General features: G+C 44.9%; 1 protein-coding gene across 1 annotated transcript; it reads left to right on the plus strand.

The window, feature by feature from the left end:
• The first annotated feature begins 900 nt into the window (after window positions 1–900).
• Window positions 901–23,159, plus strand: SMIM30 (small integral membrane protein 30). The gene is made up of 3 exons (XM_077473553.1): window positions 901–1,053; window positions 1,138–1,199; window positions 22,725–23,159. Exon 3 carries the CDS (start codon window positions 22,750–22,752, stop codon window positions 22,933–22,935), a length of 186 nt encoding a protein of 61 aa, XP_077329679.1. The 5' UTR covers window positions 901–1,053; window positions 1,138–1,199; window positions 22,725–22,749; the 3' UTR covers window positions 22,936–23,159.
• Window positions 23,160–23,675: the final 516 nt, after the last annotated feature.

Raw genomic sequence — 23,675 nt, forward strand, 5'->3', positions numbered from 1 at the left:
AGCAATGCACTGCGCCATCGCAGTGCATTGTGGGCCGTGAGCGCCATGCGAATTTTGACGCGAACGGACCAAGTGTTCGGATTTCGCCGAACGGACGAACAGCCAATGTTCGAGTCGAACGTACGTTCGACTCGAACACGAAGCTCATCCCTAGTGTGAACTAGAGCCATTGGAATACATGGAAAACACTGTGCATGCATTTTTACTGCAGAAAAAAAGCACATGGAATTCCGTCTGGTATGCAAAAATAAATCTGGAGATCTTAAGAGCAAGACTACGCATGCTTAGAAACGAAAGAATACATACGAAACTAGTCAACACATTCCGTCACTTCTGAAGTTGAATTCTGTCATATAAGAATTTTCGTATGGTGGGTAACCTCTTCACTTTCTACACGAGACTAGCAAGCAAGAAAAAAAACGGGCGAACGGTCCTCTGAAAATCTGATGGTGTGTAGCAGGCTTTGGCAAACCTTGTGACATTAGAGGTTGTGCACTTCCCAGATCATTAAACAGCTGAATAGGGCTGACTTCCAGCAGCTGTGTCTGGGAGCCTTTTCCTCTAAATACAGCATGTTATCCAACACAATGGAGGAGATTGCAGGGCTGTGCAGGAGCAACCCCCTATTATCCTCACTTCAAAGCAAATGATGTTTGTCAAAAAATAAATAAATACATATTATATATATATATATATATATATATATATATATATATATATATATGTGTAGCTCCCTTAGTAATTTGTCCCTTCAATGCCACACTAGATTCTGAAAGAGCGAGAATGTTTGGTTTATTTACAGGCACTCATATTTCATGTGACAGGATTAAGCGGTGTCATTGCCTACAGCAATGAGTCATTTACACGCAGTGACATCACCCTGGTGACCTTGTGCAGTGTAAACATGAGGCATCATGGGAATTGTAGTCTACAGCACTTCCTCTTTACAATCTCTTCCTGATGTGTAGCCCATAACAAGGAAGTGTGTGCTGTCTGCATAGTGCAGTTATTCCCTAGGAAGTTCCATCAGGCTAACCCAAGTATTTACAGCAGGTAAGATTATTGTTCTGTGTCTGAAATACAGATTAAATGTGTGTGCAAATATCTCATGGTTGCTGTTTTCTCTCATTCCTACAGCAAGTATCGTAGTCTCTTTCGCACTTCACGTGAGCCGAAGTTGGCAAGATTCACTAACAAAGGTAGGTAGTATGCTGATAAAAAATACAATTGTGTTTATACAACACAAAAAATCTGTCCAGCATACGAGGGCGTGGGATGTGATGTCTGTAAAATGTAACGTCAGGACTTGTGCCTCAGGGGAAGCCACGTTTTTCTGCACTAGAAATAGGCAGCTCTCTGCAAAGGCACAGAAAACAAACAGTTGTTTACTGTGTGCCATGTTCACACTTGAACGTAACCTTTTAAGTGAGTTGCGATGCCATGCGACAATCTGCAGTTCGCCCACAATGTCTTTTGTTCCTGTGTTTTACGCTGCTGAGCTGCAGTACATAGAAATTAATGAAATGCCACACTGTTTAATTAAGTTAAACTAAACAAATTAAATAAACAATGCTCTTCATTTTAAATAAGTATGAGCTCCGGCGTGTTCGCACAGCTCACGTGCAGAGCCCGCCAGCAAGTCTGCGCAGCGCTAATCACAGGCAGTGAGACATTTCCCGATTTCTGCAGCCACACATCAGGACAATGTCTCACTGCCTGTGATTAGTGCAGTGCCCACTTCCTGGCGGGCTCTGCACGTGAGCTGTGCGAACACACTAGAGCTCATCCTTAATTTTAAATGAGCAGCCACCACCGACTAGAACCAATGCTTTATACACCGTAAAACGCAGAATTTCACCATACAGGAGTTATGAATCAGCCATTGGGGCTGGTTTACACCATATGCAGTTGGGTGCGTTTTTAAATGCAGTACAAATGCGTGCGGAACTAAGATCAATGTATTTCGGAGAGCCTAGTTTACACCATTGTGCTCCTTTTTATGTGCATTTAAAAATAAAAAATAAAACGCCAGCATTCTGCATCTTTCTGTAGTGGACTGCACTGAAAAGGCACATAAAATCAGGCAGACGCATGTCAATGTAGCCTAGTAAGGCTGGATTCACACCTATGCAGTTTTACACCCCTTTCACACCCGGTCGTTTTGCAGGCGCTGTAGCGTTAGAAATAGCGCCTGCAATCCGCCCTAAAGAAGCTGCACCATTGTGTGTAGTGTGAAACCCCCGAGGGCTTTCACACTACAGTGGTGCGCTGGCAGGACGTCAGAAAAAAGTCCTGCCAGCAGCTTCTTTGGAGCGGTGAAGGAGCGGTGTGTTTACCGCTCCTCCACCGCTGTTCCCCATTGAAATCAATGGGGCAGCGCTGTAATGCCGCCGGCAAAACGCCGCTATTGCGGCGTATTGCTGGCGGTTTTAACCCTTTTGCGGCCGCTAGCGGGGGTAAAAGCGCCCCACTAGCGGCCGAAATGCGCCGCAAATCCAGCGGTAAAACGCCACTAAAAATAGCGGCGTTTTACCGCCGTCGCAAAGGGCGGTGTGATATGAAAGGGGTCTTAGTGCTTTTTGCAGATTTGCACTGCAGTCCATTTACCATGGTTTCCTATGGAACACGTTCTGTAGTGCAAATCTGCAAAAAGCACTAAAAATTCATAGGTGTGAATCCAGCCTAAGGGCTCGTTCACATGGGCATTTTAAGGTGGTAAAATCCCACAGCTGAGCCACACTTTTACAGTAAGGTCACCAGATTTTTTAAATTAAATCCGGGGACATCATTTTTTTTTTTTTTTTTTTTTATTATTTAGTAATGGCAGCAATCAGCGACTCATAGCGGGACTGCAATATTGCGGTGGATAAATCGGACACTAAGTGACACTTTTGACACTTTGTGGAAACCAGTGACATTAATACAGTGATCAGTGCTAAAAATATGTACTGTCACTGTACTAATGACACTGGCTGGGAAGGGGATAACATCTAGGGCAATCAGTGGGTTAAATGTGTGCCTAAGGTTATTTTCACACTGAGGCACCTTTTCAGGCGCTTTCACGCTAAAAGAAGTGCCTGAAAAGCTCACAAAAACATTTTCATTAAAATCAATGAATGCTTTCACACTGGGGCAGTGCGCTGGCAGGGTGGTGAAAAAACTCCCCTCTCCATTGAAATGAATGGAAAGCGATTCAAAAGCGACTGAAAAGCTCATACAAGCTGAGCCAGCCATACAGTATCTCACAAAAGTGAGTACCCACCTCACACTCACATATTTGTAAATATTTGATTCTATTGTTTCATGTGACAACACTGAAGACATGACACTTTGCTACAATTTAAAGTAGTGAGTGTACAGCTTGTATAACAGTGTAAATTTGCTGTCCCCTCAAAATAAATGAATACACAGCCATTAATGTCTAAACCACTGGCAACAAAAGTGAGTACACCCCTAAGTGAAAATGTCCAAATTGGGCCCAAAGTGGTCACTGCCTTAACCCTTTTGGGCATGGAGTTCACCAGAGCTTCACAGGTTGCCACTGGAGTCCTCTTCCACGATGACTTTACGGAGCTGGTGCATTTTAGAGACCTTACGCTCTTCCACCTTCCATTTGAGGATGCCCCACAGATGTTCAATAGGGTTTAGGTCTGGAGACATGCTTGGCCAGTCCATCACCTTTACCCTCAGCTTCTTTAGTAAGTCAGTGGTCACCTTGGAGGTGTTTGGGGTTATGTTTCAATACTGCCCTGTGGCCCAATCTCTAAATAGAGGGGATCATGCTCTGCTTCAGTATGTCACAGGACATGTTGGCATTCATGGTTCCTTCAATGAACTGTAGCTCCCCAGTGCCGGTAGCACTCATGCAGCACCAGACCATGACACTCCCACCACCATACTTCACTGTAGGCAAGACACATTTGTCTTTGTACTACTCACCTGGTTGCCGCCACACGTTTGACGCCATCTGAACCAAAGAAGTTCATCTTGGTCTCATCAGACCACAAGACATGGTTCCAGTAATCCATGTGCTTAGTCTGCTTGTCTGTAGCAAACTGTTTGCAGTCTTTCTTGTGCATCATCTAGAAGAGGCTTCCTTCTGGGATGACAGCCATGCAGACCAATTTGATGCAGTGTGTGGCGTATGGTCTGAGCACTGACGGGCTTCCCCCTCCCCCCCACCCCTTCAACCTCTACAGCAATGCTGGCAGCACCCATATGTCTATTTCCCAAAGACAACCTTGGGATATGACTCTGAGCATGTGCACTCATATTCTTTGGTCGACCATGGTGAGGCCTGTTCTGAGTGGAACCTGTCCTGCTAAACCGCTGCATGGTCTTGGCCATCGTGCTGCAGCTCAGTTTCAGGGTCTTGGCAATTTTCTTATAGCCTAGGCCAACTTTATGTAGAACAATTCTTTTTTTTTTTTTTTTTTTTTTTTTTTTTCAGATCCTCAGAGAGTTCTTTGCCATGAGGTGCCATGTTGAACTTCCATTGACCAGTATGAGAGAGTGAGTGCGATGACACCAAATTTGACACACCTGCTCCCCATTCAAACCTGAGACCTCGTAACACTAACGAGTCACATGACACCGGAGAGGGAAAATGGCTAATGGGGCCAATTTGGAAATTTTCACTTAGGGGTGTACTCACTTTTGTTGCCAGTGTTTTAGACATTAATGGCTGTGTGTTGAGTTATTTTGAGGGGACAACAAATTTTCACTGTTATACAAGCTGTACTCACTACTTTACATTGTAGCAAAGTGTAATTTCTTCAGTGTTGTCACATGAAAAGATATAATAAAATATTTACAAAAATGTGAGGGGTGTACTCACTTTTGTGAGCTACTGTATATGGTTAGAATCTTCGCCACTTCAGCATAAACTGGCTGAGATTCGGACCGTTAATGGGCAGGCTGAATGTACCAAGTTGACAATCAACTTGGTTACAACCAGGCTGCCGGATTCTCTTGCGATTATCTCTAGCAATAATTGCTGTCTTCTCCCAGCAGGGACGGCTTCCCCGCCGGGGAAGAAGACAACGGTCCAGCAGGAGAGATTCCTGCATCAACACTAAGTGTTTGATGGGGGAATCAAGCAAATTTCTTTCTCTTGTGTAAGGCAGGCCTTATGCCCCGTACACACAATCTGACATTACGCCAACAAAATCCATGGATTTTTTTCCGACGAATGTTGGCTCAAACTTGTCTTCCATACACATGGTCACACAAAGTTGGTCGGAAATTGGGAACGTCAAGAACGCGGTAATGTACAACGAGCCGAGAAAAATGAAGTTCAATAGCCAGTGCGGCTCTTCTGCTTGATTCCGAGCATGCATGGAACTTTGTACGTCGGAATTGTGTACACACGATCGGAATTTCTGACAACGGATTTTGTTGTCGCAAAATTTTTAGCTCCAGATCTCAAATTTTGTGTGTCGGAAATGGAAAATGTTCGATGGAGCCTACAGATGGTCGGAATTTCCAACAAAAAGCTCCCATCTAACATTTTCCTTCAGAAAATCTGACCGTGTGTACGGGGCATTAGAGTGGATTTCCCCTACATTGGAGATATTTCTTCTCACATCCCATGTTTATGGAACAGGAACTGAAGGGCAATCTCCCCAATGAGACATAGACCACAATAAAACTCAGGAATTGAATTGTAACAATTCTCTACGCTGTGCATAACTTAAAGCGGAGCTCCACCTAAAAGGGGAAGCTCCGCTAGTCTGCCTCTTACCCCCGTCCACTGCCACATTTGACACCCTTTAGGGAGGGGGGGGGGGGGCTGGGTACCTGGTTTTCAACACCCACTTGTAGCTTAATTCGCAGTGGCAAAGTGAGCAGGAAGTTGCGCCCCCTCCTTCTCCTTGCAGTCGGCCTGGTCACAAAGTGCTGCACAATTCATGTATGCTGGGTAGGAAATGGGCTGTGAAGCTGCAAGGCTTCACTGCCAGTTTCCCTTAGCCAAGATGGCGGCGCCAGCACCTGAGAGCCGATTCAAGAATCGACTGGGGCGAGGACACCGCTGGATTCCTGGACAGGTAAGTGCCCTAATAGTAAAAGTCAGCAGCTACAGTGTTTGTAGCTACTAACTTTAATTTTTTTTTGGGGGGGGTGGGAGCTGAACTCCTATTTAAATAAGGGTTTCTCTTTTAGATACACTTTACGTTTTAAGACCGTCCCATGTTTGCCAGGAGAGGATGGGAGAATGTCTGTTTCTCCTCTGATCATTCAGCTGTATGTGTAATGTAATCTTTCCTGGGATAATATAGTGCAGTGGGAACACAAAAAAATGTATGTTACTGAATAACAAAACCAGTGCAACGCTGTCCAAAAATCAATCAAGTATAAATAGCAAAGATTATATAAAGATAATTCGTGACATCTGAATACAATCTTGCATTTACAAAGAGAACATCACAGAAAACAGTAGTTTTTTTTTTTTTTTTTCCAAGTTCCAGGATGGCTTGCAGGAAGCACAGGAAACGCATGATCCACATTATCCACATTATAAAAGTAGAACACAGGCAATAGCCCCTCAGTATTTTTGTTTCCTCTGGCCAGATAGGAGCTCCAAACAATGTTTATTTATTTTTTTGTCCGGTCTTCGTGCTAGGTGGCAGGGACCTCCCAGCGTCCAAACCCAGTGTAACAGGGGCAGTACTCCTGGGGTATGAGTCAGCTTGGGCCACCCAAAGACCTGGAAAAGTGGTCTGTGGTGAAGGTACCCACTTTATGGTTGTAGCCTCAATGAGGTACCTGATAGGAGTGGAGGAGGTGGCCCAGTGGGGTCCATCTGGAATAGCACAGCTGGGTGCTCTCCTGGTGGAGGCATGTTCTACCACGTGGTTCCAGGTGCTTTTCTCTACTGCTCGTTAACAGAGATCCCAATGTTTCAGGGCTTCTCTATCCTCGGCGTGTGGACCGCGCGGGGGGCGCAAAATGATGATGTCACTTCCGGCGCTCTTCATACACCCAGACTCCAGGAAATGAAGCCCTAGCAAGGGTAATTAATAGATAACAGGCGTGCTGTGTTGGAGGGTGGCATCGGATCCACAGTGCCTCCCTGGATTCTCCACACCTCCTTAAATAGGGATCTGAATAAGAAGATGGTGCTTCCAGGAGCAGCATGGAGATGCCAGGATCCATGGAAGAAGGTCTGGAGGCGCCACCGGTTGAATCCGGCCCTAAGGTAAGAAAATATGGGGCAGGCTGCTCATTTCCTTTTCTTATCCTCCTGTGGTGGGGGCACAGGGGGCGTTTTTTTCCAGAGCCTATTTTGTTTATGCTTATGGTGGACAGGTGTTGCACATACTAGCATATGCTCTAGTGGTGGGTACTTTAAAGATTCTTAGAATAGAATTGTTATCCACTGGGTGTTTTGATAATTAGTATTTACTTCAGTGGTAGTAATGTGCTGGCGTTGGTCATCTGATTCATTGTAGGAAAAAGCCCATTAGCCTAAAGGTAACAAAACAGAGACACCCAGAAAAAGGAGCCCAATGTGCACCAAGAAAATGCTTTATGGTTGGAAGAAAAGTGCATGTCAGGACTGTATAGATAAACTCATCAAGGGAGAGACAGGACTTGTCCTCCAAGGGTTTTATGGACTCAATTAAGAAGGAGATGAAACAGACTTTACAGTCCTTTAACGTTAGAGAGCAGGAAGCTCTTGTTGAACTTATCCCCTGTACTTCCGGTGCTAGTGCTTGCTCAGGCACAGGCAGCCCACCAGCAGAGACTACTGGAAGAGAGCTCAGATTCTGAGGAAGGGGAGCTTAATAAGGAAAAACCCAGCAAGGTCCAAAGATTTATTTTTCCTTCAGAGGAAACGCAGGAGTTGTTAAAGGGTATTTACGACACCCTGGATCTGGAAGAACCAGAAACCAACGGTCGTCTGTACATGACCATTTATATGAAGGCTTCCAGCCTAAGCAGACCAGAACCTTTCTGGTGCATATGTCCCTAAAAAGAGACCGTACTTCAAGAGTGGAAGACTCTGGAGAAGTCTTCTTCCCTAAGAATCGGAAGAGAAGGTTTCCCTTCAAGGAGGAGGATACAAAGTTGTGGGAAAAGTGTCCCAGACTAAATGCTTCCCTATCTAAAGTTTCAAAAAGTTCAGAGCTCTCCTTTTGTGGACACAGGCACCCACCCTAAAGGATTCAATGGATAGAAAGGTGGATGGGTATTTAAATAAAACGTGGGAAGCCTGCTCCGCTAACTTTAAACCAGCCCTAGCCGCTACATGCGTGGCTCATACCCTTGATTTGTGTCCGACACTCCCAGGGAAGAGATTTTGGATGCTTTGCCAACTCTAAGTAAAGCAGTAGCCTAAATGGCAGATGCGTCTACAGAGTCTGTAAAGTTCTCGGCCAGGTCTACAGCATTGATTAATGAAGCCAGGAGGGCTATGTGGCTGAAGTCCTGGGGAGATGACACGGTGTCAAAAACCAAGCTCTGCCCCCCTCCTCTTTTCTGGAGATTTTCTCTTTGGTAAAGAGCTAGAATCTGTTCTAGAGAGTTTGGCCGATTTAAAAAGGAGTTTCCTTTTCCCAAAAAACAACAACGACAACAAAAAAAATAAATGTTCGTCCCTTCCAGAGGTCAGGAGAAAGAAACAATCAGTGGGACAGACGGCAGCATAACAAGAGTTTTGCAGCTACGCAAGACCAGAAAAGAGGGTAGCGGTACAGGTGGGGAAGGGACAGAGGTGGCTACCTTTTCAAACCCTTCCAGCCTAAAGACCCTTCCCAGTGACTCAGCCGACCATGTGGGGGGGAAGGTTGGGGTCATTCCTCCCACAGCGGCAGGCTATTTCCAGCAACGGCTTTATCCTGGATCTGATCAAGTCAGAGTACAGGATAGAGCTAGTGGGCTTGTTCACCCAACAATTCTTCCGAAAGATGTGGAGAAATCAACAGCTATGTCTACCCTCCTCCAGAGTATGCTGGAGGAGAAGGTGATACGCTTCGCCCCCCCTCCAACTCTAAGAAAAGAGGGGTTCTATTCTCACGTTTTTATAATTAAAATTCCGACTTATTTTGAACCTAAAGCAAGTAAACATGTTTGTAAAGTACAAACGATTCAAAATGGAGTCAATATACACCACCAGAGATTTGTTAACCCCTGGGGTCTTCATGGTCTCATTAGACCTAAGATATGCCAATCTCTAGGTCTCCATTCGAAAGGAGTCCAACCAATATCTCAGGTTTGCAATGAAGAATGGGTTCAAGACCCTCTACTTTCAGTTCAATGCTCTGCCCTTCGGATTGGCGTCAGCACCAATGAGATTGGAGGGGATTCGCATAATTCCCTACCTGGATGACTTGCTGATCTTTGCAGAGTCAGCAAAGTGAAACAGAACCTGAGCAGAACTATCAGACACCTTCAGCAGCTGGGGTGGCTGCTAACTCAGGAGAAGTCACAGTTAGTACCTACTCCAAAGTATAGTATTCCTAGGATACTTGATAGACTCGACTACATCCAAAAAAAATTCTGACAAAAGAAAAAGTGACAACAATAACTGCAGAGGTGAACAGCCTCTGCACATGTACAGAGACCTCAATTCAAGGAATAATGAGGGTCTTTGGTTTGACTGCAGCCATCCCAGGAGTCCGGTGGGCCCAATTCCATACCCGAGCACTTCAGGCATTCATGCTTTCTCTCTGAAGATATTCCTTCCTTCCACCCAGAGGCATACAGAGATCCCACAGGGAGTAAAACTCTCAATCAAGTGATGGTTGACTCCCGTAAATCTCTCTGGAGGTCGACTGTGGTCCCAACACAACCCTCTGACGGTTACCATGGATGCAAGTGGTCGGGGTGGGGAGCCCACTCAGGAGTGCCACCCTCTCCTCTAATGCAAGGGAGCTGAGAACAGTTCTAAAGGCTCTAGTAGCCTTTGGTCCGACTCTGAGGGGAAGACGTGCAGGTCCTTTTCGGACAATATTACCACTGTAAGATACATCAACAAGCAGGGAGGTACAAGAGTTGCAGGTCTTATAAGGATAACAGAAATCCTTGAATGGGCTGAGGCAAATCTTCTATCCCTGTCTTCAATTCAGCTAAAAGGGGAATTAAACACTCTGGTGGATGTCCTAAGCAGGGAGGTTCTGTCTGACAGAATGGTGCTTGAATCAAACGGTGTTCGAACAGAGAGTGCAGAAGTGGGAGTCCCACAGATAGACCTTTTTGATACAAGGCAGAACAGGCAGGGGGAGCATTTCCCAACCCCCCCCCCCCCTCAGTCTGGGCCTAGATGCCCTATCCCAATCCTAGGAAGCAAGCCTGGTGTATGCGTTTCCACCTTTTACCCTCATTCCAAAGATCATCTGGAAGATAAGTGTTGAGCACGAAAGTTATCCTGATCGCACCATTCTGGCCAAGGAGGCCTTGGTTCTCAGGACTACTAAGACTCAGTATCACGGAGCCTTGGAGACTGCCTTACAGGACAGACCTTGTATATCGAGGAGAGGTGAATCATCCAGAAGTGAGCTCTCTTTCTCTCTCTGACAGCCTGGCTATTGAAAGGGATCTGTTAGAGCAGAGAGGATTATCAGTAAAAGTAATCAATACCATCCTTAGCAGCTGGATGCTGCCCACTAACGCAATTTACAATAAAATCTGGAAGAAATTTGGAGCCTGGGGCATGTTCAATAACAGAGTGTCAGGAGCCATAATCCTGAAGGTCCTAGATTTCCTCCAAGCTGGAGCAGAACTAAATCTTGCGGTCAGTACCCTCAAGGTACAGGTATCGGCTCTGTCTAGATTTTTAAATCAAAGGCTGGCAGAAGAGACCTTTGTCTTGGTCAAGAGATTTCTTTACATCCATTAGCCGTAAGCGCATCCCTAAGTCAAGGAGGTTCCCTTCCTGGGACTTACAAGTCTTTGTAAAACACTGTTTGGGCCACTAGAGGAACTGCCCCTAAAGCTCTTAACCTGAAAACAGTGATTTTAGTGGCCCTAGACTCCGCTAGTAGGGTTAGTGAGATACAGGCGCTCTCAGTGGCTGAGTCCTTCTGCATCATTTTGCAAAAAAAAATCCTCTCTCTGGACCCGGCATTGCTCCCCAAAGTACTGTCTAACTTCCATAGAGCGAAAGAGTTTGTGATGCATTCATTTTGCAGAGATCCTAAAAATGACAAGGAGGCTACATTTAATCAAGCAGATGTTTGATCGCTTACATAGAGCGCACCAAGGAATGGCAATGTTCCACCGAGCTTGTTTGTGTTGTTTGCGGGTTCAAACGGGTAAAAAGGCATCTAAAAATAGCATTGCAAGGTGGATAAAGTCAACCATCGCAGAGGCATACAAAGCATCATCCTTGACATCACCGTTGGGAATAAATGCTCATTCCACAAGAGTGGTTTCCACTTCTTGGGCTGAAAGGGCAGGAGCGTCTCCCCTCTAGATTTGCAAGGCCGCAACCTTGTCCAGGTTCCAGACTTTCGTAAGGCATTACAGACTGGACCTGCTTGCCAGCCAAGACCAGTCTTTCGGCAGGAAAGTGCTGCAGGCTGTGGTCCCGCCCTGATCAGGTAGTCCTATTTTTTTGTCCTCTCTGTAAGCCGTCCTGGTAGATGACTTGGAAAAACATTGTTATTACCTGTTAATTACTTTTTCCAGGAATCTTCCAGGACTGCATCAGTTCCCTCCCTTCTTTGTTGGTGGATTTGCAATGTAAAGCATAAAATAAAATAAAGCTACGCTAATGAGAGGGTTTAATGGTTGCTTATTCTGAAGCCTTTGGTTATTTAAACCCTAGGGCTATTGCATGTGTTTGTACTTTTATAATGCGAATCATGTGTTTCCTTTTGCTAGGTGGGTGGGCAGGTAATAACATGGTTTTCAACCATCAAAACAAAAAAACAAAAAAAAAAGTGATAAAAAAAATTCCCAGATCATGTATAAATATGACAATCCACACGTACTCTTCTTATCTTATTGCACTCTTGCAGTGCTCACAATAAGTGCTCTCACAACAGGACTCCCTCAGAAGCGTAAAGATACAGCTTATGACATCTTCCCACTGACACCTGTTGCTGTCTACAGAGAGGTGTATTTGTTTGGGAACATATACTGGTTGAGTATAGCACTGCATGTTTTACCTTCTTGTAAGATTGTGCTCTGAGTGGCTGTAATGTATTTCTTGTTTTGATTGTTGCATGCCACAATTTTCTGTGATGTTCACTTTGCCTACCTGTATCTACATAATAAGGATTGTACAAATTATATATAGCTAGATAAGTGGAAAGTGATAGGACGATGATTGACTTTTATATAGCTTCCTATCATTTTATCTTTCAATTTTATATTTATTTTTTTGTTTGGTCACGTCCAATTATGTGTCTATGATGTGATATACCTTTTATTAATTTGGATTATCCCTACCACATAGTACCCTTATATACTCAGCAGGTGTATACAGAAAATAGGGAGGTGGTTGGACCATACCCTGTGCCTGTTATCATACTCCGAAGTATAGAGAATTTCTTCAGATGGTCTGCACTATATAGTCTGGTCTTTTTCCTTGTTGTTCACACTGGGATCTTTCCCCTATTACCCACAGGATATAGGACTAATCTAGCATATACCGTAGATCTCAGATCACCACATGCGATAAGGGTGTACCCTATATTTATACATTCTTGAGGTAGCGCCAGGGTCCCTATTCTTATTTATATATTCCTAATCATACATAGTCTGGTTGAAAAAAAGACACAAGTCCATCCAGTTCAACCAATAAAAAGGGAAAACAAAAAATACAAACAAAATACCCCATACAGCGAGACTTCAGTGTGGCTTGCAAAACAACTTCTGTATAGAAGTCCAAGAAAGCTGCTTCAAAGTCACTACAAAGTAGTACAGGAATCTTTTTCTAAGCTGTAAAAACGTTTTTTTTTTTGTTTTGTTTTGTTTTTTGTATGTGTTTTGCTATTAAAAAAAAAAAAAAAAAAAAAAAAAAAAAAACTATGCCCCCACATACCTTATGTCTCAAAAACACACAGAATATCCATGTTTTTCACAGTTAGAGCATTTTTACAGCTGAAAACTCCTCTTGGGCTCCATTCATGCCTGGACAATTCAAATCATGACAAAAACGCTAAAACAAAATCGCTGGACGCACGTTGCCCAAAAGAAGTTCTGGGACTTTTGTTTGCGTGTTTTTGCTTTGCAGCAAAAACACACCACATTTGGGTTGCTATTGAAAAATAATAGCATCGCAAACGTGTCCCGTGTTTTGCCGTGGCCAGGATTGCAGCGATTCCGCCCTAGATTCAAATTCCTTAGGCTTCATGCACACATGACTTTTTTTCAAAAGCTTTTGACAGCGTCAGACCTTTTTTCTTTTCCTTCCTGCAAAAACGTCTGACGCTGATAAAAGCTGCTAGACGTGGCTCATCGCTGAAAACAACTGCATTAAGCCTTGTCAAATGTTTTTATCTTTTTGGGGTTTTTTTCAATTTTTTTGGGGGGGGGTTTTTCCATGTCAAAATCAATGGTTCCCTATGAGAGTCAACTGATTTGAATAGAAGTCGCACCAGATGTCGAATCTGAGGATTTTGAAGGGGAATCCATGCCAAAACAAAAAAACTAGTGTGCCCCCCCCCCCCCCCCCAAGAGTATACCAGGCTCTTTGGTCTGGTATGGATTTTAAGGGGCACCCCCATGCCAAAATAATTGTCCTGGGGTCCCCCCCAAAATCCATACCAGACCCTTATCTGAGCACCCAGCCTGGTAGGTCAGGAAAGGGAGGGGGGGACAAGCGAGCGCCCCCCCCCCCCCCCACCTCCTGGACCATACCAGACCACGTGCCCTCAATGTGCGTGGGGGTGGGTGCTTTGGGGCAGGAGGGGCAACCCCAAAGCACCTTATCCCCACTTTTATGAGGACAAGGGCCTTTTTCTGACAACTATAGCCATTGGCTTTTGGGGTCTGCAGGCAGGGGCTTATCAGAATCTGAAGACCCCTTTAACAAGGGGCCTCCAGAATACCGTCCTCCCACCCTATGGGAATAAGTATGGGGTACATTGTGCCCTTACCTATTCACCCAAAAAAAGTGTCAAAAATAAAAACCATACACAGGTTTTTGATAAAGGTCATTTTTTAAAGCAGCTCTGGCGTCTCGTCTCCTTTCTGATTTCTTCCCCCCCCCCCCCCCCCCGGCAATTGTTCATTCTCCAGTTCTTCTCCCTCCGCTGATGTTTTCTCCCACCGCCAGTTCTCTCTGCGCTGTCTGCTGCTGCCAGCTCTTCTCTCTCCACTGTCTTCTCCCTTTTGTTCTTCCTCCAATGTTTTCCTGATGCTCCCTCCTGCTGTAATGCTGGGTCCACCGTGTGCCATTACTTATATAGCCATGGGGCGGTCATTGCTAATATAGCCATAGGGCGGGGCCACCCAGTGATGTCATCTGAAGGCCCGCACCCTGTGACATCACTGCCCCATCATGCCCCAGGTGGTGATGTCACAAGGAGTGAGGCCTCCGAATGATGTCACCAGGGTATCCCTGCCCCATGGCTATATAAGTAATGGCACATGACTGATCCAGCATTATAGCGGTAGGGAGTGTCAGAAGAACAGCGGGAGAAGACAATGGGAGGTGACAGCGGAGAGAGGAGAACCAGCAGCGGTAGAAAACAGCGAGGAGGGGAGAACTGGTAGCGGGAGAAGACCTCAGCAGAAGGACTGGAGGATGAAGACATCGAAAGGGACGCCAGAGCTGCTTTAATAAATGACTTTATCAAAAACCTGTGCACTGTTTTTTTTTTTATTTTGGACAGCACCTACCCCCCAATTTTGAGGGCGTGTGTGTGTTTTTTTTTTTTTTTTTTTTTTTTTTTTCCATGACCTGCCGTGCTCTATGCTCGGATAAGGGCCTGGTATGGATTTTGGGGATGACCCCACGCAAAGTATTGTTTGTGTGTGTGTGTGTGTGTGTGTGTGTGTGTGTGTGTGTGTGTGTTTTTTTTTTTTTTTTTTCCATTTGGTGAGAGTTCCCCTTCAAGATCCTCAGTGCACAAGCCGCATCGCAAGTCTGATCATCATGAGGGAACCATTGATTTTGGATAGAGGCAGAGAACGCTCTAAAAGCTAGCATGGCTAAACGTGCATTAATGCCAATGCAAAACGCTACAAGCACGTTTTTTACAGCCGTTTTTTCCTGGCTTTGGTCGTGGCTTTGCAGCTCGTTTTTTCTAACGCCCTGTGTATGAGGCCTTAAAACCCAATAATTCTGGGGGGTTTTTCCAGCCAGAAAATGCCCCTGCCAAAAAACTGCCTATGTGTGCATGGACACGTAAGATAACGTGCTGGGGAGTTTACTGGCTGCAGCAAAAATATGGCCGAAGCCAAAAACAGCAGCTGTAAAAACAGTGGGCGTGAGACCTAAAGGTTCATCTCGGCATCTTTGCACCTACGTTTATTTCCTGGAGTAAGCTGTTTATTTAGTTATATTTATCTCAGTATGCTTCAAAACCCAGAAGCAACCAATACACATGCTCCTAGCAGGCTACACTACTACAAGTGAGAGATGTATTGTTTTTCTCCAACATACTGCAATAAAAAGATTTAAATCTGGCATTCTTTATAAAATATTCTCCAAAGTGTAGTTTCACGTTGTGTTTTTTTTTTCTCTTACCCCTAGTGGGATGATCCTTGGCATGCATTGCTTATCTCAATAAAGCGGCCTTGTGTCTCTGCCTCGCCTGTCCCTCCTGGGTATCCATGCCCTCCATGGTGGGTGTCAGAATGGAGAGCAGTGGAAAATTGTCAAATGTGAATTTGTTAATCTTTCCTGGGTAGTATGAACACTGAGATGCCCAGATCTGAGCACATCTAGAAGAAGAGCTACAAACCCTGGCTACCCTTGGTGGGGAACAAACTGATCAAGCACAGTTTGTACAGGCCAAAATGATCCACTGCACTGAAACCAGTCTCCAAATCTTAAAATTATATTAAACCCTCCATTTTAAGCACTTTTATCATCTTCCTTATCTTTTAACCCTTGCCTAAGTTTAATTTTTAAGCTGGTGACATGACCACTGCCCCAAGTTTCCTGTTTCACAGTAGCTCCTTGCATAATGAAGCAGAGTTGTCTCCCTGCACTGGGTGCAAGGCACTCCCCTGCTTAAAGAGGAAGTAAACCCTGATGAGTTTACTTCCTCTTTCATTCCCTGCAAAGGCAAAGCATAATGGACTACTATGCATCGCATAGTAGCCCATTAAGTGTCACTTACCTGACACAGGAGCCAGCGAAGTCGCCGCTGTCCCCTGTAGTCCGCCGCATCCATCTTGTTGGTGGGGTCGTGCAGCTCCGCCGCTGTCATTCGGCGAAGCCGCGATGACGTCACTCCCGCGCATGCGCACGGGAGTTGACACGGGCGGCAGCTCCATTCTTGGAAATGCCGCGCTCAGTGCGCCTGTGCGCCGCTGTCTACGGCGCATGCGCTGTAGACAGCGGTGCCCGTTTTCGGGCAAATATCTCCTAAACCATATAGGTTTAGGAGATATTGCTTGGACCTACAGGTAAGCCTTAATCTAGGCTTACCTGTAGGTCAAAGTGGTTTGTAAGGGTTTACAACCACTTTAAGCCTTCTACTCCTCCTTCCTTTCATTCTAATCAACTAAGCAAATCTCCGTGTTCAAGTGAGGAAAGCTCAGTATTTGCTTCTCTTTAGTAGACAGGACCTAGGGAGTATTTCACCAAAAATGAAATTCTTATTGCAGGGGTTACTAAAATTTTAAGTTCAGACTTCCAAGAAAATAAGTAGAATGATCACACCAGCAGTAAATGCCGTTTTCTATGAGCATTCTGTGCACCAAAGGTATATAGAACACCTCCAGGTTGCCAAATTGTATTTATTTTTTTACAGCTTTAGAAAATTACAGCAACCTCAGATTGAAATGGAAAGAAAATTTGTTTATAAACTATTAGTACAAAATGCCTTGTGTAGCAATGTTATATGCTCTATTTTTTTTTTGAAGGAAGCAGAGTCAAGTTTTCCTTTAACCACCGACGACGGGGCAGCCACTTTGCGTCGGATACCATACATGTACGTGATCTGGCCACTCGATCTGTGCTGTGATTTGGTAAAGCACAAGTCTGTCAGCCAAGTTCTGGCCAATGATTTATAACCGGGACCTGCTGATTGGCTTAGCAAATCACAGTACAGAGCTCTGTGTTTACTAAAAACACAGATCTCTGTAGACGAAGCAGTAATGTGGCTTTTTTTTTTTTTTTTTTTTTTTTTTTTTTTTGCAGGGAGAAAAATCAGCCACATTGAATAGTAAAAGCGGCACATATTGCACACATTACACATTGTAAGGCTTCATGTAAATGGGACATTTTTACAACCTCTCCTGAACAATTTAACTTAACAGATAGTAACTGACGTTTAAAACATCAGTTTTTCTGTGTTTACATGACGCGTTTAGCAGCATTTTGCCGCGTTTGCTTTTAGAAGTGTTGTGTGTGTGTGTGTTTTTTTTTTTTTTTTTTTTTTAAAGCTTAAAGCGGTTTTTGTTTTGTTTTGTTTTTTTGCCCTTTTACTAGCCGAAAATGAAAAAAGCCTGTAAACGGAATGCGGCTAAATGCGAGTTACTGCATTTGGGGCTTGAAATGTCTGCAAACTCAGCTTCTGAACGCATTTTTTTTTCGTTCTAAGAAATGCCTCTAAACTCACCTGCCTAGAAACGACTGTAAACGATCCCTGTGTACATGTACTGATAAGATAACATAGAGGAGAGTTCAGGGGCAGCTGAAAAAATAACACCCAACTGCTCCTAAACATCCCTTTAGCAGCAGCAGTGTACATAGTTAATCCCTAGATGTTTTCCTATTCCCAGAAAGTGTCATTAGTACAGTGATGTATTGTTGGTGATCACTGTATTAGTGTCACTGCTGATCAGGCCCATCGCAACAGGACAGGCAAACCAAACAACTGCTTGGGGCCCCAGGAGGGCGGGGCCCTTGCCGTGCCACACCGCCGCTTCCTGTAAATGCTGCGGCCTGTAGCGTGGCTGTTCCTTCCTCCTGCAGTCCGGCCAGTACCGCGCGGTACAGGAGATTCAGTTTGCTGTTCCTGGCTGAACTGACAGGAAGTGAACGCAGTGAGTGCTCACTTCCTTTCAGTCCGGCCAGCCGGGAACAGCAAACTGAATCTCCTGCCGCGCGGTACGTGGTGGGGGGGGGCAGTCATCAAGACCTGTTACTCACAGCTTGATTAGACACCATTGGATTTCCTTTGCATATTGCAATTTTTGGACTTATTTCATGGACTGTATTCATATATGCTGACACTAGTTATATATAGCATTTGCCACTGTGTTCACACAGACTACATTGCACTTTGCACCAGGATTTGCTGCTTTATTGCCCATGCATTTTCTTTTAGTTCATGTGACACATAGCATTCTTTGGACTTTGCACTTTATCGTTTATTTGTTATTTGCACCAGATGGGATAAATCTGTGATGGTTATAACAGTGCACATTTATATTTATATATATAATATAATATAATTTTCTATGCATGTTGCACTATATATTTTTTACAGTATTTTTAGCATGCCATGCACTGTTTTTTATTCTATTTTTTTTTCTTCTGTTTATTAGAAGTATACTTTAGCATGTTATGCACTGTTTTTTATACTTTTATACCAGGAGTGTACTGTGATATTAATTTTATTCAAGCTTTTGACATTTTAACCATTAGGAGTAGTGTAACCTCTACGTTAGGAGTGCTATCTCCTCTATCCTTTAAATAGCCTATTGGCATTATACCCCTCAGGGACAGCAAAGCACCACCCCCACTTTTATCCAATAATTTTTCAGGTATGGTTTGACCCTTTTTTCGGTGTCTGCAGCAGTTCCACCATCTAATTTGCATTTACACTTGGTAGCGCAGGAATAATATTACTTTAGTATGAAAAATATGGTAGCTTGCTGACCATAACCTACCTGAATGATATGTATCCTAAACCAAACAATTACCATAGCTTTCTTTCCATTTTCTTTCTTTACCATCCCATTTCCATCTTATTGCTTCTTTTTTGAATAAGGTAATATTTAAGTAGAGTAGTAGAGTCTACTGTAGAGTCTTTTTTCTCTGCTTTGTAAATGTTTTCAAAAAGCTTTAATAAACATTACCTGGTTCAAAAAAGAAGCAATAAGATGGAAATGGGATGGTAAAGAAAGAAAGCTATAGTTATATATTTTTTTGTTCACTAGATATCGTTAGATATACTGTGTCCACTGTACTTATGTGCATGTTGGGGGGGGGGGGGGCTCCATGTCCATTTGCTTGGGGCCCTCATATTCCTTCAAATACCCCTGCTGCTGATGTGAGTGGCAGTCAGATTGCCCGCAGCCCCAATATAAATCATCTGATCATTGGCATTGCTAGTATTTAAAAAAAATAAAAATAATAATAATTCCAGTGTTTTTATATATACTATCATTTTGTAGATGCAAACCAATCAATATACATTTATTGGGATGATGTAGCCTGAATACATTTTGTCCTAAAAAGTTATTTTTTATTTTATTTTTTTTGCATATGTTTTATAGCAGTTTTTTTTTTTTTTTTTTTTTTTTTTTTTCCGGTCTGTTTTCTCATTTATTTAATAAAAAATGATTAGGCCCTCAACCAAACTGTCAAACAAACCATCCAATGGCTGGTGTCAACTGATCACATGTGCAGCATCATGGCAGTTGAAGATTAAACAGAGGCCAGTAGGGTTTACTTCCACTGTAACAAGAAGTCATGATAACCTTTAATATTGGGACACTTGTCTGTCCTGGAATCCAGCGATGTCAACACCCCAGCTGATGTATACAGTCGGCTCTCTGGTGCTGCCATTACCATTGCCTGTAAGCGAAACTGGCAGTGAAGCCTCACAGTTTCACAGCTGGTCCACTACTGCACCTGTGTGAAGCGTGCTGCACCCGCCCCCCCCCCCCCCAAAGGTGCCAAATGTCCTGGGGGGGGGAGCAGATAAGTGCTTTTGTTCTAAAGTTTTACATCCCATGAATGTTGGTAATTATTATGCAGGATTTATATAGCGCCAACAGTTTGCGCAACACTTTTGGTAATATTCCTTCCATAAAACCATTTGAATAAATCGTTGTAATTGGGGTACACTTGACAGTTCGTTTTCAAGTCGAGTGTTGTGTGAGCCCAAACCCTAGCTTTCTAATGCCGCGTACACACGATCAAACAAGCGGGTGGAAAAGTCCGGCAAACTGAAGTCCGCCGGGCAATCCCCCCCATGTGTAGCCTCCGGCATACTTTTTTGACCCGAAAGTACGGCGGGCTTAGAAAGTAGTTTTGCACTCCAATCTTCCCGCCGGACTCGCATTTCGACGGACAATCCGGCCGTGTGTATGCCAGTCCGCCGTACTTTTTGAAATGAGCGGACTTTTCCCGCCCAGAGAAAAGTCCGCTCATTTAGAGCGGGTCTCCAGGTAGGCGGGGCCCGCGAAGGAGACATCGCAGGCCCCGCCACCTGGTATGGACTTAAAAGGGAACCCCAACGCCGAAAAAAATCAGCGTGGGGGTCCCTCCAGGTCCACAACTGACCGTTGTCCGAGCTCGCTACGCAGCCGGCCAGGAAAGGGGGGGACGAGCGAGCGCCCCCCCTCCTGAGCCGTACCAGGCCGCGTGCCCTCAACGCAGCCCCCCCACCCCAAAGCACCTTGTCCCCATGTTGATGAGGACAAGGGCCTCTTCCCGACAACCCTGGCCGTTGGTTGTCGGGGGTCTGCGGGTGGGGGGCTTATTGGAATCCGGGAGCCCCCTTTAATAAGGGGGCCCCCGGATACCGGCCCCCCACCCTATGTGAATGAGTATGGGGTACAATGTACCCCTACCCATTCACCTGTAAAATAAAGTACAAAAAAAACACAACACACAAGATAAAATAGTTTATTGCACAGCTCTGGGGGTCTTCCGTCTTCGGGGGTCTTCTCGCCAGACTCCTCCGCTATCTTCTTCTAGCTCTTTTGCTAGCGGAGGAGCCCGGCATTCTTCTTCGTCGCCGCCTCTTCTTCCGACTTCGGGGGTCTTGTCCCCCTCTTCGGTTCTTCTGCCGGGCCACCGCACCTTCTTATAGCTCTTTTACAGGCGGTGGCCCGGTCTTCTGTCGCCGCCGCCTTCCCTTCTCCTTCTCCTGGAGATGTTGACTCGAAGCTCTCTCCGGCCGCAATGCCAGGGACGCGCTGCACGGCGACTTATATAGGGACAAGGGGCAGGGTCATCGGTTGATGTCACATGGGTTGATGTCACATGGCGACAGTCCCAGCATCCTCCGGGACTGTGACATCGTAAGGGGACGGGGTCACCATGTGACATCAACCCATGTGACATCAACCGATGACCCCGCCCCTTGTCCCTATATAAGTCGCCGTGCACCACGTCCCTGGGATTGCGGCCGGAGAGAGCGTCGAGTCAACATCTCCAGGAAAAGGAGGAGAAGAAGAACGGAAGGCGCGGTGGCCCGGCAGAAGAACCGAAGAGGGGGACAAGACCCCCGAATCTGAAGAAGAGGCAGCGACGAAGAAGAATGCCGGGCTCCTTTGCTAGCAAAAGAGCTAGAAGAAGATAGCGGAGGAGTCCGGCGAGAAGACCCCCGAAGACGGAAGACCCCCGGAGCTGTGCAATAAACTATTTATTTTATCTTGTGTGTTGTGTTTTTTTTTTTTGTACTTTATTTTACAGGTGAATCGGTAGGGGTACATTGTACCCCATACTCATTCACACAGGGTGGGGGGCCGGTATCCGGGGGCCCCCTTATTAAAGGGGGCTCCCGGATTCCGATAAGCCCCTCGCCCGCAGACGCCGACAACCAACGGCCAGGGTTGACGGGAAGAGGCCCTTGTCCTCATCAACATGGGGACAAGGTGTTTTGGGGTGGGGGGGCTGCGCGGCCCCCCTTCCCCAAGGCACCCCCCATGTTGAGGGCACGCGGCCTGGTACGGCTCAGGAGGGGGCGCTCGCTCGCTCGTCCCCCCCCCCCCTTTCCTGGCCGGCCGGGTAGCGAGCTCAGACATCGGTCTGTTGTGGACCTGGGGGGACCCCCACGCCGATTTTTTTTTCGGCGTTGGGGCTCCCCTTTATGTCCATACCAGGTGGTGGGGCCAGCGTCGCCTCCTTTGCGGGCCCGCCTACCTGGAGACGCGCTCGAAATGAGCGGACTTTCCTCCGCGTGTGTGGGCCAGTCCGTTCATTTCAAAAGTAGGGCGGATAGTACGGCGGACTTAGTACGCCGTATTAGTCCGCTGAAAAAGTGCCGTGTGTGGGCATGTAGCCCGTTCGGAAAGTCCGATGGACAGTCTGGCAGGAAGTCCGTCAGACTAAGTCCGTCGGATAGTCGGCTACGTGTGTACGCGGCATTAGTAGCCATTTCCAGGGAAGACGTTTGACCTAGCTCTTGAGAAATATCATTATTTTCCTTAGCAACCAGTCCATCCCAGAATGGTTTGTGGATGAACCAGGTCAGGTCCTCGATAGCCCCCCCACTGCAGATTAATGTGCTGGGCATGTTTCTTAGCACTTGCACAAGGTTAGGAAGTCAAAGTACATTCAGCTGAAGGACCACATACTAAATAAATGTTTGACTTCTTTGTTGCATACGCAAGTGTACCTATTATTATTATTATTATTATTATTATTGTAATTATATATATATATATATATATTTTTTTTTTTTTTTTTTTTACAGAAAGAATTGAATTCACCTGTACTAAATGGCTTTGCTTGGAAGGATCTACCTTATCTTATCTGTTTGTATATGTCTGTTTTTTGTGCTTCCAGGGGTAGAAGCAACAGATGAAGGAAATGTAATCGCAGTCCTGCTTGGTCTAGTACTTACAGGCATTTGTTTTTGTGCATGTTTGGGGTACTATGCCAGAAGCAGGGATGGGCGGCCCTAACATTTTTGTAGTCTATTTATTTGCACTTTTTGCATTTTTCTCGGTCTCCTCATATTACCTGGGAAGGGGTCTATTTTTATTAGCATTTTTGGAATGTAATATTAATGGCCAGTTTAATTGCCTAAAAAGATTAATTGACTTGTACAGTATATGATTTATCCTTTAATACCAAATTACAATAAAATTTGAGAATTGATCCAATTAAATATGTTTTGTTGAAAAAATATGTTCCGTTTTGATTTCATTTCTGTACCAATTAACCCTTAATCAACCCTTCTGCTATAATGATTATAATAGGCTATCCTGCTAATACATGCGTTATCTGCATCTCTTGTACAAGTGAACATTTGTCTGTAAGATGGAGAGCTAGGAATATAGCTGTACAGCTTTTCCAAGGCAACAAAAATAGTAAGGTGAAGGTCTTGGTGTGTTGCTCCTATGCTGAGCCCAGCAGGGAAAATGTATTCTATTACTACACCAAGACATCTGAAGTTAGGAATACTGTTTTACTTCATAGAGGAAAACCGTTAAATAGGGTTTGTCTGTATGCAGTGTCAGAAACTGCAAATACTTGCCACTCAGCATGGGGGAGATACTTGGGAGCGAGGCATGTCTACTTAACGATTTGAGTACAAGTTTGTAGAACCCCTTCATTACCAGGCCATTTTTCAGTTTTCATATGATGTTCATGCTTGTTCCTTCAGATATTTTAGCATGAACTGTCATGATTGGCTCTTGAA

The sequence above is a fragment of the Lithobates pipiens genome, unplaced genomic scaffold, assembly GCF_037356315.1.
Source record: "Lithobates pipiens isolate NorthernLeopardFrog02 unplaced genomic scaffold, aLitPip1_a1.2 Scaffold_8, whole genome shotgun sequence".
NCBI lineage: Eukaryota > Metazoa > Chordata > Amphibia > Anura > Ranidae > Lithobates > Lithobates pipiens.

What these genes read in the sequence shown, in the direction of transcription:
- SMIM30 (XM_077473553.1), top strand. Translation starts at nt 22,750, where the DNA reads ATGGCTTTGCTTGGAAGGATCTACCTTATCTTATCTGTTTGTATATGT.